At 33.3% G+C, this 17,102-nt stretch overlaps 1 protein-coding gene across 1 annotated transcript in view; it reads left to right on the top strand.

Moving 5' to 3' along the window:
- Positions 1-17,102, top strand: part of LOC120336152 (protein O-mannosyl-transferase TMTC2-like) — a 57,479-nt gene that overhangs the window by 735 nt on the left and 39,642 nt on the right. Inside the window, exons 2-5 of the mRNA XM_039403762.2 lie at positions 13,094-13,231; positions 13,534-13,679; positions 13,756-13,848; positions 14,170-14,660. Of these exons, the coding sequence (XP_039259696.2) occupies positions 13,094-13,231; positions 13,534-13,679; positions 13,756-13,848; positions 14,170-14,660 (868 nt within the window). The remainder of the gene's footprint in view (positions 1-13,093; positions 13,232-13,533; positions 13,680-13,755; positions 13,849-14,169; positions 14,661-17,102) is intronic.

The following is a 17,102-nucleotide window of genomic DNA, read 5'->3' as shown; positions in this document are numbered from 1 at the left end:
AGAGGCGCTGCGATCTTAAAAAAGTCTTTCAACACTAATATCGAACGTGTGTTTTGGTAAGATAATGTTTCCTTTTATTCTTACATGAGAACGAACGACAAAATAAACTGGATTCAAATTACGAAGTATCCAGAATCATTAGATACAATATGTTTTGTTTAGATGTAAAATACACGTCACGCTTGCTCTTTTGTGTAGTAGAGTGAGAAATAGTTACAATTGATGACAAGATTTTAACAACCTTCCGATAATACCTCTACTTTGAAACCAATTGACTTATTCATGAAATATAATTGTAATAAATAACATCAGCTGAAAATCTATTTTACGCTCACAATACTTCTTATCAGGCTTGAGTTTTTCCCAGTAAGGGCCGATTCGGACGGTAAAAAAAGCTTTGTCGCGCCATTGTTTTATGTCATCATTTTGTTGTTCTTCGCAGTAACCAATTTATTCAACTAATTCTGTTTATTCAAGTCCTTTGGACTTGAAATTATTTATCCTCTGTATCAACTCAACCAATTTTGCTCTCGACAGGACTCACTCCCTTAGTATGGTACACATTCGACTGAATTTTTGTGAACTTGCTTTTGTATAAATTTTTGTAAAACGCCAGAATCCTACCCCTGTAAATGTAGTATGGTTGTAAATTCATCACCAATAGAAATTTTCCGATGAATCTTATATTTTAGAAATGGTAATAGTGTTGCAATAACTTGCCAAAGATTATACTTGATTCATTTAAAAAAAAAAATTATAACTGTTATACCTATTGCACAGCTGCTTGTTAATTTAGTTTATTGACAAATATACTGTAACGTGGATTCAAAACATGGGCAACTGTACAAAACAACACATAGAACAAAAGAACTACCAGATACTTATTTCGCTAATTAAATATATACAAAAGCAAGATTTGAAATGCTAATATATGACAAGTGAGAAATTTTTGTGCTACATTAGTATTTTTTTGGTATAACCCTATAAAATACTGATTTATCCTATATACCAGTTCTTTGACTTTTTAACATGCTTAATAATTGAATCGGATAGTTCCGTATGTACTCATGTTGTTGTCATGTTTTAGATTTGCATCCCAAATCTAAGTAATCGGAATGTTGAACTTTAATAAAAAAGCAAATTAGATGATATAAGGTTAACTCTTGATGGATTTATTTGAAAATTTTCTGAATTTCCGTATTTTTTAAAAGTGTTTCCCGATCGCGACCAAAGTGTAAAATTTCACTTACCGTTACTAAATTACATGCCTCATTCTCCGCTGGCGATGTGATAATGATTCACTTAAATTTTTAAAATCGATACGATTTAGTGGGCTGGAAAATGAGCCATATTAAGCTCCATTAGCGGTCTGAAATATAATTTTGGATTTAACGGCATTTTAACCAGTTTAAAGTTAGACAAACTTTTAGCATGTTGATTCGTTTCAATAGAAAAATGGCGGTAAATGTTTAAACAATGTGTAAAATTAACTTTAATTTATATAGTTAGTGTGCACGCGTGAAGGAAAAGATTATAATATATTTTTTCAATTTATTCCGACTGGGCAGCGTCCCTGCCGTTCATCACAGTTGTCTGCTGGGCATTAATGACACTGTTAAAGAGCGCGGCATGTTTTAGGTTGAATATGACGCCATGATGCTTATCAATACGTTTTTGACGTTTCATATTCGTTTTATACCATAAAGAAATAATTACATGTCTAACACACTCTGCTGTCCTACGTCATATTGTCGATGTTAACCTTTGGAAACAACGTTCTATCGAACTACTTCTTACTGCGTTTGTATGATTCTTCGGATATTTTCTACGACGCTCCCGCTGCAAAAATGTGACATTTGAAAAAGCGCCCCCGCCATATTTTGTATACAAAAAAAAAACGATTCTTCCATAATTTCACTACATAACACATATTTATAACATGCTTGACAAAGTGTAGAGATTTACCCCAACCGTCAAATCTCGAAAGCTTCTAGAGGGGAGATTAAATTTTGGAGTTCCCACATTAAGAGTAATTTCGCCAATACTGAGAGGTTCATTTTATGGCGTTTTAATATCACGTCTACCATAAGCCGAGATCGTGTTTCATATAATGGCGCATTGAGTATAATCTTGGATTTTGCTTTGCTAGCCAAGTGTGTAGCAAGGTAAATGATACTTGGTATATTGATGTGTTTGAATTTTCTCAGCACATAAATATGGCCCTATTTATATATGATGTTGTTAAAAAAATTAGGATTTACTATATTTAGATATTGTGTATTATATACCTTATCTCACAAAAAGTTTCTAAAATATTCGCAGAAAGCAAGGTAACGAGAAATTAGTCATTAAACCAAAACACTGCTTCAAATTTTGCCGATAAAAAGTACACAAATGGTAGGTCAAGGTGACCCCTATGATCGCGGATCTCCCTGCTAATCGCGGAGTTGGATATATCTAACGTTATTGACTGACTACTCGATTTGAGATTACTTCTACGACGATCAACTTATATTCTGTATTTGTATTGCGGCATTGTCACAAGAATCATTATCATCCTTTGTTGAGATTTACTAGATCAGCATATATCAAGGATGTCCACTAGGACCATTATTATATGTCATCTGCATTTCAAATACGATAACATTAAGTAATAATCGGTTTCATTCTAAATAATCCATCTGGTTTATTCTTTCTCATTGTCTTACTTATTCCCCAGGGTGCGATTTTGTTGTCTGAAATAATTTCAGAGCCTAATTTAATAAAAATTTGACAATGGAATCGTTTATACTGGCTCACACACCATAATAGCGTTTGGAACCTGCCACCATTGAATTGAAAAAAAGAACACCGTTGGTTATCTTGTCTAAACATGGGGTTTGAATAAACCACCCTTCTTAATTTCGATCCATTAGGGGCCCAGTCGTGATTGAAGCTAACTGTAAATTGAATTATAGACAATAGGTGTATAGTCCACAAATCTATTAGCATCGATTTTGTGTTATTTTGACGTCGCTTCAAGGTGGATTTGACATTTATTTTCGTAATTTATTTGTTTGTTTCAAATTTTTTGGTTGTTCGAATGAGTTTTCACTTTAACAATGAACATGTGACAGAACGGAAATATTCTCAACTTCTATTTATTTTATTTGAGAAACATTTGTTTGATTTGATCGGATAATATTTGCCCCAATTTAAATGCAATTAAAAATGTTTATTCGTTTCAACTTTATTAAAATTTTCAAACGACTTATTGTTATACAGTGCTCATATCTGGTGATATTTATGCAGTTATATAATACCTTGTAATAACAGTTTTTCATGCAAAAATACAATAATTCTATACGGAAGCTTGGTGGACAACTAGAATCACAGAAAACGAAGCCTAAAAGTTTTTTTCATAATTATCATTTACTGATACGAGTCTCAGTGTCACCACAAGATTTGCTCTTTGCTCTCTGACGTAAAATTCATTGGTCAAACTGATATCGTTGATTTCACTCTTTTTGTTTGAGTAATATCCCTCTCTTACTCATTTCATCTGAAAAAAATATGTAAAAATTAGCAAGAGAAGGACTATGGCGATTACAACTTTACATATTAGTTTCGAAGGTTTGAGTTCCTACCAATTAACTACTGTGACAGCGAATTTTCTATAAGAAAAGACTGTCGAAAATTAATTATATCACAATACCAATAAAACAGATGAGTCCAATATAAATTCAACGATTTCGTTATACCAACTAATAATTAATAATTTTTTGTTTCGAACTATATAACATTATAATGCATAATCATTGTTACTAAATAGATTTTAGTAATCAAAAGTGCATACATTTTTTTAGTGATTCGTCTTGAAATCATGTGAAGAAATTGAAAACCCACGCTATATACGCTATAACATACGAACACGCTTTTCCGATCGATTCAAATTGTTTTTGCAAAAATTTTGACGTCGAAGTTGGCAATGTTGGGTCTCGCCCTTTCCCATTATTAAATTACGCTTCTCGGTGTTCATTTCGTTGTGGCTACCATCCTAAAGGAGCCTTTAACCTCCAAAGGAAATAATTCAATTATAATGACAGTGAAAAACGCCGATTGACGTGGTCAGCATTGATGCTAACGGGAATAGAAATTGTTCTAAAGGTTTTCCCCTCATGTCGCGATCACGAAACAAATTGAACGACGCGAGACATGGAGAGCTTTGCACGCCCACATATTATATGTTCAATATATTAACGTGTACGTACATCAGGCAAATGACTATGATGCTCCGCCATCAATGTTTTCTTGGACTTTGGTGAAAAATTGAATGCGTATATCATAATCTCCTCGTACGTTTTAATCCGTAGTTTCGAACGCGATCAAAGTGTTCTTTTCAAAGTGAATTTAAGATATTCTGTATAGTTCTGTGAGGGTAACTTGTAGACTTGTAGCAAAACGTTTAAGTTACCAAATCTAGTATAAATTTTGTGCATGGTATATATGAGATTTTCTCGTGGTAAAAATAAATCGACGCCTTTCTGCAGGTAATTCTGATTATTTTATAATTCGGATTTTTTTTTGCAAAAAATTTTGTTTGTCTCATGTATGTAATGCGGTAACAATAGAGCGATGTCACTTAAGATGTCGAATTACAAAACTGCTATCCAGGGGTGGGCAAAATTACCGTGAACTGAAAAGAACTTTACATAAACGTATAATAACAATATTGCAAAGTATATATTCTTCAACCGCATTAATGAATTTAAAAAAACTGTTACGCTACAGTTTCTCTCTATAATTATTGCCAGCGAGAAGAGTCGCATAAAAACTCCAGCGATCCGCGGTTTATCCACGTTGTGCTATACAAATTTGTATAGTGCATAATTAGTAGTACACTGGCGAGTTTTTTTTTCAAGTTTAATTCTTTTTAAACCTTCTTTTCAATCACATTTGAATTTGGTTTCAGAAATTTTTGTCGCGTTTTCAGCCTCCAAATACTCATATATATATATATATATGTATATATAAATCAATTTATATAAAGAGGTTTAAATATATCAAATTTGTATATTTATTTATATAAATAAATGTACTTCTCGGATTGTTTCATGTTTTATTGCCAAGCCTTTAATCTTCTCCGTTTATAATACAAAACCACGCGCTACGATGAACATGACTAGGACGTCCCACATCTTATTAAAAATTAATGTTACATGTGGGATTATACCCTCTCATTTTATACGTTTGACGAAAAATTAAAGTCTGGAGAGCGTACGTGCGCTAAGTAAAGCACAGATTTGAATTTTGTATTGTTCTTGAATATCACTTAATTTTGTACAAATAACCCCATTGGAAGGAGTAGTTTCGGTTGAATATTGAATGTTCGATACCACTTTGGTATGCTATCTCACTTGCTTAACGCGATCTCAATCACATAAAGACATCTATTTAGAATTCAGTTCCTAACCCGAACTTACGGAGATCACACAATCGCTGATAACACATACCAAAGTAGCACCGAATTTTATTTTCTGGTGTTTATAGTTTTTAATCCGTATCTTTTACTTCGGAAACTGTACACATCTGATAGAAAACAAGTATTTTACTGAATGCCTTCTAAACATGCACCTCCAAATTCAAAATGGCGCTTCGTGAAAAACGGGGGGCAATTATATCACACGCTTGAGAATAAATGTTCTCCTCGATATCGATAGAGTATTAGATAAATATAATTCTAGAAATACTTCTTGTCTCTGCAAAATGTGTGAAATGCCGTCAAATGTTACTTAATTTGATACGCACAGTTTTGTATTTCGTTTCTATCATACCTACTCAACCATTTTGTTTTCCCAGCTCTAAAATGAATTGATAGAAATTGGCCTCTATCACTTAGCCATATCCCGTGTTCAAGTTAAAAGGGATCTCGTTAAAATTTGGTTTTAGGCCAAAAGTTCGGAATAATGAATATTTAAGCCGTTTGTACTCCTAAATATGCATTTTATGTTTCGTACTTTATTCAACTATAATTCGGCATTGGCTTCTATCATCTGTATGCGTTGCGAACCATGTTGTGAAATGCTTGTCTAGTCTAGAGCTAACCTGTAAATATTATCATTATACCATTTATCTATCGAAGTTATGTTAAACATGTAAATCTGACTGATCTCAATTTTCAATATTTATGAATATTTTGAACTCGATATTCAGCTGAACCACGTCCATAAAGTCCAAGTGACGTTGACGTCGATATGCGTAAAATATGGATTGGCACACTGACGCAAATTTTTCAAATAAATATACATTTAAAACGAGGAGACATGTTTTCACGATTCATTTAATGAGTATGTTCTGCTTCATTAATGCTCTTAAATTTATTTTTGCGCTTTGACTATCGAGTGCCAGCGCACTATCACGGATCAAGGTCCCGATATTGATTCACATGTAGTGAGAAATGTTCACACCCGGTGCATTTCGTCTGAAACTTCACCATATTTCATGTTTTAAATATACGATTTGATCACGCTGTCAGTATCAGATCATGTTTTGTGCATTATCAAATGTTTTTATTCAGTTTCATTCCAATTAATCTAGATAAAAAATTCCACGCCAAAAATGCAATATCAAGCAAGGTAGTCCGCTCAAATATCATTTTTCGCAGATGATCATGAAGCAGAACTGTTTTCAATTTATATCCCATTTATTGCCAATATAAATTATAATGGAAAAAAGAGAAATATTGTTTCCAGTGCATGAAATATAAACGCAAAGTGACAACTATATTTCCGTATGCTAGCAAGAGAACAAAAATTTGAAATATATATTTCCTTCGGAAACTAATATATCAGTATAATATACTCATGTTTGCCACTCATTGTTCTCCAGTTAGTGTGAAAATTATGTCTTACATACTCAAATATGAGTGTAAATACAAACATGTTTGCCTTTGCCTTTTCGTTGTGGATACAACAGCTTGAATATCATGTAGCCCAATTATGTATCCCCCGTGAATTGGATTTCCGAATGTCCTAAAGAGCTTAAGAGAGTTGTAACAGAAACCGCGTGAAATTGTAGTGACACCAAGGCTTTCTCTTTATACCCTTTCTATTGAGATAACTGAAATGATCACACCTAACAAATTTAATAACGTTCCAATTGTCTTTATTCGGGGTCAAAGGTCTTCCTTCACAATTTCACAAATTTTTATTCTGTATTCTGTGTCGTCTGAACAAAATCAGACTTTCTCAGTAAAGCTTTTGCCAAGTCTTTGTTTTTATGTATTTGTTTGTATTTGTAAGTAATTAATCTCACAAAATGATTGGAAGCATAGCATATTTTTATAAAACGATACAAAAATTTTTTGTGAAGTGCTCCCAAAATTGCTGTTTTTTAAATCATAAGTCTTATCTTGACATGCAAGCTTGCTTTTAAGATAAAAATAGAATTAAAAACCCCCCTATTTTATCATGATTTTATGGATATTGAAATTTGTCGCGATAAGGTGCTTTGGTTTGGAAAAGTATTGATGCAACATTAAAATAGAATTTTTCTATTGCAAATTAATGTGGTTTGAAGCATTCTTGATCACGGTGGTTAAATGGATAAAATAAATTCGGGAACTATATAAACACATAGAATTTTATTCTATGCTGTTCTGTCAATCTTAGCCAATCATAAGACTGGAAGAATAGGAGATGGTGTTTTGTAGGGTTTTATAATAGAATGTTATACACATTGCTGATTTCTTTGTCCCTCTTATCTTCAAATTTCAGTTTAAATTTGAAATTATCCAAATTTAGAATAAAATTCATTAGATGCATTTGCTGCCACAATTTACATGCTTGACTCGTGAATATGACCTTCTCTTTTCCAACATCGATTCGATGAAATGACAAAAAATTATTAAAATAGATGATATATATTTGAAGTCGCTTATTTTAAACCCTATTATGAGAACGTCTTAGTCCCTAAGCAGTTGTGGTCACTAGTAGCAAATCCTGGGTTGATCGATTCAGGGCAATTCCATTCAAAATGTGGTTACATTGAACGCAACAAAATTCACACAATAATATTATTTGATATCACCGAATTTAATGATCTATGTTGCCAAATTTATATAAGATCATAAAAATAGTTAGCAAAATGCGATTCAACTGTGGAACATACTTATTATGTGTGAACTGAATTTACATGGCGCAAACAATAGCGATCAACAAACCGCTTCTGGTAAATGAGTATAAGGTGCAGTCCTAATTATCCTGTTACCAACAGTAAATTTGTTGTTTTCGCTTCCTCAGATAAGTGTTATCCAGCAAGAAAAACATCAAAACTTGAAAATTAAAGAGCATGTTTGGTTTTCTTTTTTTTCCCTCGAAAATTTATCCAATAACTGTCAAACCGGTCGTTAAATACATAAATCACTTTAAGTGGATCGATCAGCGCTTAAGCTTGAAGGAATACGTTGTCTTATGCTGGTATTAACGGCATTCAATCAAATCCGTTGAACAAAAAAAAGAAAACTCATTGTTCAAAATAATTGTCAGCTTTACTGTCATTTCAAAGTTATAAAAGCATTTTGTATTGTATCAATTCTTTCGTAAATATTAATATAATGTGACAAGTCATAGACAAATTTCATGTCGCGTTGATTTTTAATCATGATAATATGTAAAAAAGTATTAACTTTTTTTTTTATATAAATTAACAACTTTTTTCTACTTTACAATAAAACGCTTCATTGCTCAAATTTCTATCCACAATCAATACGAATATCGTAGGGTTATCCAATCTCGCCTATATTTTCAAAATGGCGAAGTTTTGTTGGTAGTTTTGTTTGGCGGATCTAAGCACAAATTGACATTTCAAGATTGTGATTCATATTTAGTTTTGCAGTAATTTCATATTTGAGTATACTTATATATATTCACTAAACATTCGGATGTCATATGCGAGAGTCAATTTGCCCGAATCCCAAATTCGACCATTGATGCCTCTTATATTCTTACTCTAACTATTTTCATCCAAGCATCCAATCTTATATTAAGCATATACACCCATTTCTGGAAAATAAATGTTTGTGTCAGTGTTTTCTTCTCAAATTATATTTTTGATGTTAAACACCTTAAAACTATCCGAAACTGAATTCAAGGCATGGAAGCATATACGTGTGGGCAACTATATAGCGAGTTCACCTGAGGCAGGTCACCCGGCTACAGGGAAGTCGATTGGTTACCCAAGATGTACGGGGTTTGTAGGCCATACCGGTCCGGGAAAATTGTGGTTGTTTCAAACCTGGTGGGCGACTGCTTGGTAGGCGCAATGCTTTAGGTAACTTTCTTTTGAATCGTCTGTTCAGTGAAATTATGTATACGTACTTATTCTTTACATATGTACCGAGAACAGAAAAAATTGATCCCATCCCGTGGTAATTCATTAATTGTGAAGGCATTGATATCTTTAGCATTCAGTCAAGTATGACTGGGCGATGAAGCTCCCCATTAGGACGCCTGTTCTTGCTTGGCAAAAAGTTCACGCTTACGTTTTCAATGTTTTGTTACATACAATATTCTTTCGGTGACGGTTTTGAACTATCTCAGTTCCACATGGCTGCGAGAGTAATATTCTTTACATTAAAAATAATAAATCTAATAATAACTTTCCAACAAAAGAATTTGGATTTAGTTCACAGATGCCAATTCAATTACCGAATTTTGATTATATTTAATGGTGGGTTCCCACGAATTTTCCAAGAACTAACTCACCCTTATTCCCCACTCGTTTTAACAATCGTGATTTTTATATAGAATGTAATTCTGTTGCAAACACATAGCAATTTTGGTGACATAGCAACATATTGACCTAAAATTGATTTGATTCAATTAAAATGCACTTTGTGAGAGTAGATTTTTAAGTGTATTCTTTTTGAGATTCAGCCAAATTATAATTCTCAAGCCGAGATCATGGCACAACATTAAATAGACTCTTATTATATATAGATTGCGTTGATCAGCTTCTGTCAAATCAGTAATCACTTGCGGATTTTTCGACCGTATTTATCTCCCAGCGGAATTTTGTGACTCTATGATTAAAACAAATATTCACATAAATCGGCGTGGAATAGTGTGTTCCATCATAATGCCTTAGAATCAAATTGGAAAATAATTTTTGTTTGCAAGTTACAGATGGTTTTGTAATTGGTTTTGAATAAGCGACGAGAATCGCCGGACTCCATGAGGCAAATATTACCTTGAAGTTTGACCTGAAAATTAGGGCGAGTGACTCTGCTTAATCCGGGTTGGTTAGCCATTAATAGGCTATTATTAAATAATGAGTACCGGTATATTGATATTTTGGATCCAAATCCAACTTATGTTGTAAAATGACACAGGTCTGTTTACATCTTAACTACAAAAATATTGTCCATGCTTATGGAAAACTCCCCATACTGTTGTCAAAGTAAACTTTATTCTAAAGATCAAATTTATTGTTTAATACAAATTAAATAATTCATGAAGCAAGGGTATACTGGAATTTATAGCTCCGACAAGAATGGGTGATAGATGTACAATGACCATAAGCCTCAAATTGGTAGTATTCCATACTTGAATAAGTTTGGCACGAAATATGATTGTTTCTGCCTTGTATAGACGACCACAAACAAATGTACGTCGGGTCAAAGCTACCATCGTCATGACCAAGAAAAATGTTTATATTATTGGAGCTTATTTTGTCAACTATGAGTAACATCTTAAGTGATATAAGGGTCTTGAATCTTCACTCTCTATTCACTCTTGCTATACAGCATCCTCACATTATATACGGGCCCACCATCACAAAAGCAAAGAAGAAGGATAAATCGTTAGTCCCACTGGAAACTCAACCCAGGGTATAGAAATATGACATGTAGCTAATATGTCAACAACATGATGAATTTTGTCACCAATATAGTATCTTTTGCAGGTACAGTTAGATTGATTTTCAGAATTTTGTGGTTTTAATCAGTTTTATTGAAAAAATTTAATCAAAATACACTAGAAATTGAAATTCGATACTCCCCCCCCCCTCCCCAATGTTCAAACCTTAGAGCAGAAAGTTTAAAGGAAAATCACAGAACTTCTAAAAAAGTTCTATGTAACACAAGATGAATAGTCATGAATTGTTTCTAATATTAACTTATTAAGAAATCTCACATAGTATTTAGACCTATACCTATGTCTAAAACAACATTTCAAAGTAGTTTGTATTCCATTATTTTGTTTTTCAAAACTCTCTTTCATCTCACCGCTTGTGTATTTTGGATTTTTGTATTATAGCCAGTAAAAAATAAACTTAAATAGAATTGTTGAATCAGAATATGTAATTGTCATACTCGAATAAGTATTGACAGTAGATATTTCAGGCTTCTGGATGCGATTAGAACTCGGCCATTTTCTGATAGTGTAGTGAATACCTTTGTCCTAAACACTGGGCTAATTCGGGCAGAAACTTCTGAAGTGGAATTGAAGTTTTTACAAAGATCACAAATTCTGAAATGAACAGTGGAATTTAAAGCAAATATTTCTAATAGCTTAAACCAACAACGAAGAAATTGTTTTGAAAGCCTTTTAGCTTAACCTACAGAAAGGCTTAATATATGACTTCTTTTTCATGTGTAATTGCCTAACGGGAATAATGGAGATATTGAAACTGTTCATAATTAACCCTGTCTGTATTCGTCAAGTAAATACTAGAACTTGTAATTTGCGTTGTTGCTAGCTACATTTGACAACTCCCATGAGGATAGGGACGATATTTTTAGCAATAATATCTGTACATTACTAGGTCTTGAAAAGCAGACAAGATGAAGAAAACTCCTAGAACACACTTCTACGGCAACAAAATACGAATCACGCTATGATAATATACAACACCCATGAACGATATGACAATTTATAATATAGCAGCAATTCGTGTTTATTTAGAAGCACCATTCTTCAGCTGTGGTCGATTAGGAAACCACCAAAAATCAAGATCTCGATCATATCTCATGAGATTCGTATTTGTGCTCTCGCTTAGAAATCACTACTGTAGTGACGTACGCAACCTGAACCTTGCGATCGATTCAGGGTTATAAATATATTTCTTGTTGAAGAGTACATGACTAAAATTAACAAATCTTAAACTGGTAATAGTGTTCATCACTTCCTATTCAGCACGTCCCTATATAATTAATCATTGCGAAATGTCTAAAACAGAATTTGCCCCCATTTCTAAAACCATATTTCTTTGATGAAATGATTCTGGTACAAGCTGGCTTGGAAAAAGCAATGTGCCATGTGTGGATCTTTTCATTCGAGTTCGCTGTAGAAGTTGTTCGAGTATGTTATGTATGTATATGTGTCGGATACAAAACGCATTGAAAGTCTTTTTCTGCACGGATGAATGCAATATTAAGTACTCAATGAAAGCGTAATGTCGTCTGAAGATGACTTTTCAAAATACTAGAAAGTGATATATAAATACTATTCACTAACATTGAGACATTATATATATAATATTGATAGTTTAACAAAACAAATTGTAAATGAAGTCTCTTAGTGCCTAATTTGCCAAGCTCATACATCAGCAAACAGCCAAAACTCTCAATGAAAATTTTAATAGTGAATCTCCAACCTAAGAGAAAACTTGGCATTGTGTACGTGTGAACTTTGCGCAAATGTTTTTTGTATTCTAACGGTCTGAAAAACTTATATCGCGAAATCAGTCAAAACTGGATCTTTTTTCGTGTGATATTACCTCTTTCTATAACAAGAAATAATAAAAGACTTTTCTTTAGCCCTTACGTGATCCTGATGCTTTTCTCGAGCCTTATTTGGGGCAAACGCATGAATCATTCTAGAAAATATATACCCAACATTATTTGTTGAAATAAAAAAATGATTTGAATACATACTAGCATTCAAGAATGTATGTTAATTCCTAATTAATTGTATTTTGCCAAGCCCAGTATCACGTTTTGTTTGAACGCCATAAATAGACTAGAAACACAAAAACGTTTCTGGCAAGATAATTTAATTATCAAATTTGGATGTAATTGGTATATTCAATTTGTGGTTCATGTTACTTTTTCCAGTCGGGCAATTCTCAAGAATCTCAATGTCCGAACCTCAACACCACTGTATAATATTTTTCTTGATGATTTCTGGGGAACGCGGATGACACATTCTGGAAGTCACAAATCTTACAGACCAATTACAACATTGTCTTTCAGGTTAGGCTGCTTTCTTTTTTATTTATTCTTTGTATTGCTATTCCATTATAAACTCTAGTCCCCTTTTTTTTGTTATGGGACACGAACTGTATGTACTCTTGGACTAGGAAGTGTGGAATAGATGGAACAAGTGGGATTAGGGGGATGTGTGGTACAAGACATTTTTGATACACATCAGACACCACTTTGTTTTATGTAATAGTAGTCGTCATTTTAACGATACTCCTCGTTCCATATATTTGTGCAGTACTTAGTACTTTTTCAACATCATTATTTATTCTCATTACATGTACCATTTACAGGCTTAACTATTTTATATCTGGATTTGAACCCTGGTCATATCACTCAACAAACATACTTCTTCATGCAATTTCTACCTGGTTATTTGTCAAATTCTTGAAAACGAGAATCTTCAGCATGGAGTCATCAAATCATTTCAAGTCCGTAGGTTTGTGAAAATCCTAAAGATATTGTTGTTATGTTTTATTTTCAAGACATTTTGTAACGTTATATCGTATTCACAGGACTCTTTTTTGCCGTCCACCCAATTCACACAGAAGCAGTGGCTGGAATTGTGGGAAGAGCAGATATACTTTCATGCATTTTTGTCTTGGCAAGTAAGTTATACATCAACCATTTATAGTGAGAATATACTTCAATCCACGTTTTTGTACGACTGGATTCTTATGAAATCTGTATACCAAAGATGCTTGAGAAAGATGAAGGTAAACTTCATGGAAATGAAAGAGCACAATGCCATTTAATCTATTGCTTTAGTACATTTTGAAACTTGTGTTATCTGAATAACATTCTGCTTTTAAGTTTTAAAAACGTACTTCGCATTTTGATTCCAGAAGAGCAAATGTTTCTAGACTTCCGTCAATTCGTATATGAATATTAAATATTCATAATCCATTGAAATATTTGTAATTTTTCAGCATTACTGTCTTATACGCGACACTGTGACGACTGCAATTACAAACATGGTCAGTTAGACTCAAAGAAGAATGATTATTTGCAAAATCAAAAGAAAACTGTGACGTCACACTCAAATGACATTCCAAAACAAAAACGTAGGGTTAAGCTGAGGTGGAAAGACAAAAAACGAAATCACTGCACTGATTTTACAAAGACATCCACGATTCCGATCGAAAAACAATACAGCAATACTGGGAACAAAACGGCTGACCAGAAGCAAACATATTTTAGAATTTCAAAGCAAACTATCTTTGAACTGTTTCAAAAGATTCTATCTCCTACAGGGAATATTACCGCAAAATACACGGTATCGTTATCGTACGTTTTTGCATTATGTGCGATTTTGAGCAAAGAAAATGGAGCATGTGCTTTGCCATTATGTGCGATCTATGACATCTGCATCTCCAGCAACATGGGAATATCGTCTACTTTGCAAGTGATGCTCTGTCAGGTAATTTTCCTACTGAAAGGAGATTTGTAATGTTTGAATTAGATAGTACACTACTATAGTTTCAATTGTCATATTACATGATTGGATGAAATCGCGTGGTGCATGTCACATTGTCACCACATATCACAATATTCACAATAGTATTTGGTGATATTTTGAGATAGATGTTGTTTGATGTCTTGTTGTGCATGTAAAAAATATTTCTGGAAACATTCTTTATTCAACTCCTTAACTTCTTTAACAAGACTAAAAAGTATTTGAGAACGTTTGTTGGAATTTAAGCGAATCAAACAAACAAACAAACAACAAACAAAATCTCTCGAATTAACATTCGATTTGTACATCATGTAGTAATGTATTTGTTGTAAAGTAAGACAACAATTGCGTAGTCACTACATTTTATTCGTACTCAAAGATCAGTTTAAAACGAACATACCGGTATACGCGACTCACGATGGTAGAATTGCTGTTAACATAGTCGAGTTTTTAACAGTATAATCAATCCATTCAGATGCCATAAAATCTATCAGCAGTAAGGTCAAAATTCAACGTATTGAAAGGCCGATGTTTGCCTAACTTAATGCGCTGGATTTCCGCGGCTGTGCTGCGACGCCACCGGCGTCTCATTAAGTGTTGGGAATGTTTGCAGGTGGATTAATACGAACGTGGTTTTTTAGCGATATCGCTCAAACGCACCTTTGTCAATATAGAGGGAACTTCTAAGATGAAATATCAGATTCTATCGGAGTAACAACAATGTTTTGATTTATTGTTAAATGAGTTATCCCAAGTTGGGATACCCAACATCGACTTCCACTATAAAACTCATTCGTTGCCGAGCCTTATATACGCTAATACAAAACTTACAGATTTAGATTGAATAAGTCATTTACATGGTATAAACCTCGCACTGATTTGTTTACAATGCTTTACATTTTATGTATATTTGGACACGAAATGTACATATGGGTCGTCAGGCTGTTATGTTGTTGTTATTGTTGATATTTGTCTTCTCATTGTTATGAAAAAATCACCTTTCCATTTAACTACAGGACCAATTGCTTCTGAAATTTTTAGTAGTTGAAGATTGTATTTTTCGCTAAAATGCTATTACTTTTATTTATTTCATAAATTTCTGTGGGCTATATGGAATTCGTTTTTTTGTGTGCGAAGATGAATCAAAAATCGCGCACCTTGTGGCGGTTCCGCTTTTGCATTATTCGTGAAGACTGCCGTTCTACCACTTCGTTTTGGCTTTCGTTTCCATATATTTTAAGCATCGTTTACTTGTCTTAATTGAAAGGCTAATGGGAAGTTAATACGATGACTTGGTATTTCGAGCCCGTCTCACATCGACGCACATCTATAGGACTGTTGCATATATCCAGTTGACGTAAAGTTCACCTTATTGAGAGTGTGATCTTCCGAAATAACTACATTAAATATATGTAACGAATTCTGACATTGGCTCTAACGATGAAAAAAAATTATCATCTTAAATGTAAATATGAGAAAAATATCGTTTTTTCTCAAATAGATCATTACATTTGTTCTGTATAGCGGTTTTTGAAATCAAAAGCACAAGAATGTGCGTAATTTGCCGAAATTAATCCTGGACCCGTCCTCACCCGTCTGCCCTCTGGCTATGGAGTTTTACTGGGACTTTCACAACGTGTATCACACAGGTACATCAGTACAAGTACGCACACATAAATGTACATTTATCCCATATATTTCAATCCTTATAGCACAACACACAAAATTTAGGTTCCTCCCCAAATGTCGGTGCATAAATGTACATCTTATGTATCGGTTTCAAATATGGACAATCGAAATCGTAAGCACTGACTTTTTGCCTTTTATTTGCCATTACAGTAATGACTTTCGACAGACTTTTTGCCTTTTATTTGCCATCTGTACTGCATATAAATAGGTTAATTATACTTACATTTTGATTATATTTTATAAAATATATGACCATGTATAATGTAACACTTAATGCTGTGTATGGTCGTTTCGAATATCAGGGATGTAACTGACTCTTCCCATTATTTATTTATACGATACATTAAGCTTTTATTACATCGTGCTTTACACAATTCTACACTCTAAGAAATTTCCATATGAAATATGGATGGTCATAAAAAGTTCCCTTCCCTTTGTTTAAATATATTTGAAAATATCCAGTAAAATACTAATTATTAGCTGTGAGCCTCATTGGTCTGGCAATGCTGACTATATTCATCCATGCTGTAGCGAATTTTTTGACTTGTGTAACATCTTCATAAACATATTTATGTATTGAATTATATTTTGGTCAAATACTTTAAAAAATAACGCGAAGTTAAGCAAAAGTATGATCTTTTTTAAATTTTAGATTGAAATTGGACAATATTATCCTGTTTTCGAATCCCCATCCAATGCTCAGTACAATGTAAATTA

This window comes from Styela clava, chromosome 2 (assembly GCF_964204865.1).
Source record: "Styela clava chromosome 2, kaStyClav1.hap1.2, whole genome shotgun sequence".
NCBI lineage: Eukaryota > Metazoa > Chordata > Ascidiacea > Stolidobranchia > Styelidae > Styela > Styela clava.
This window is presented reverse-complemented; position numbering and strand designations above follow the sequence as displayed.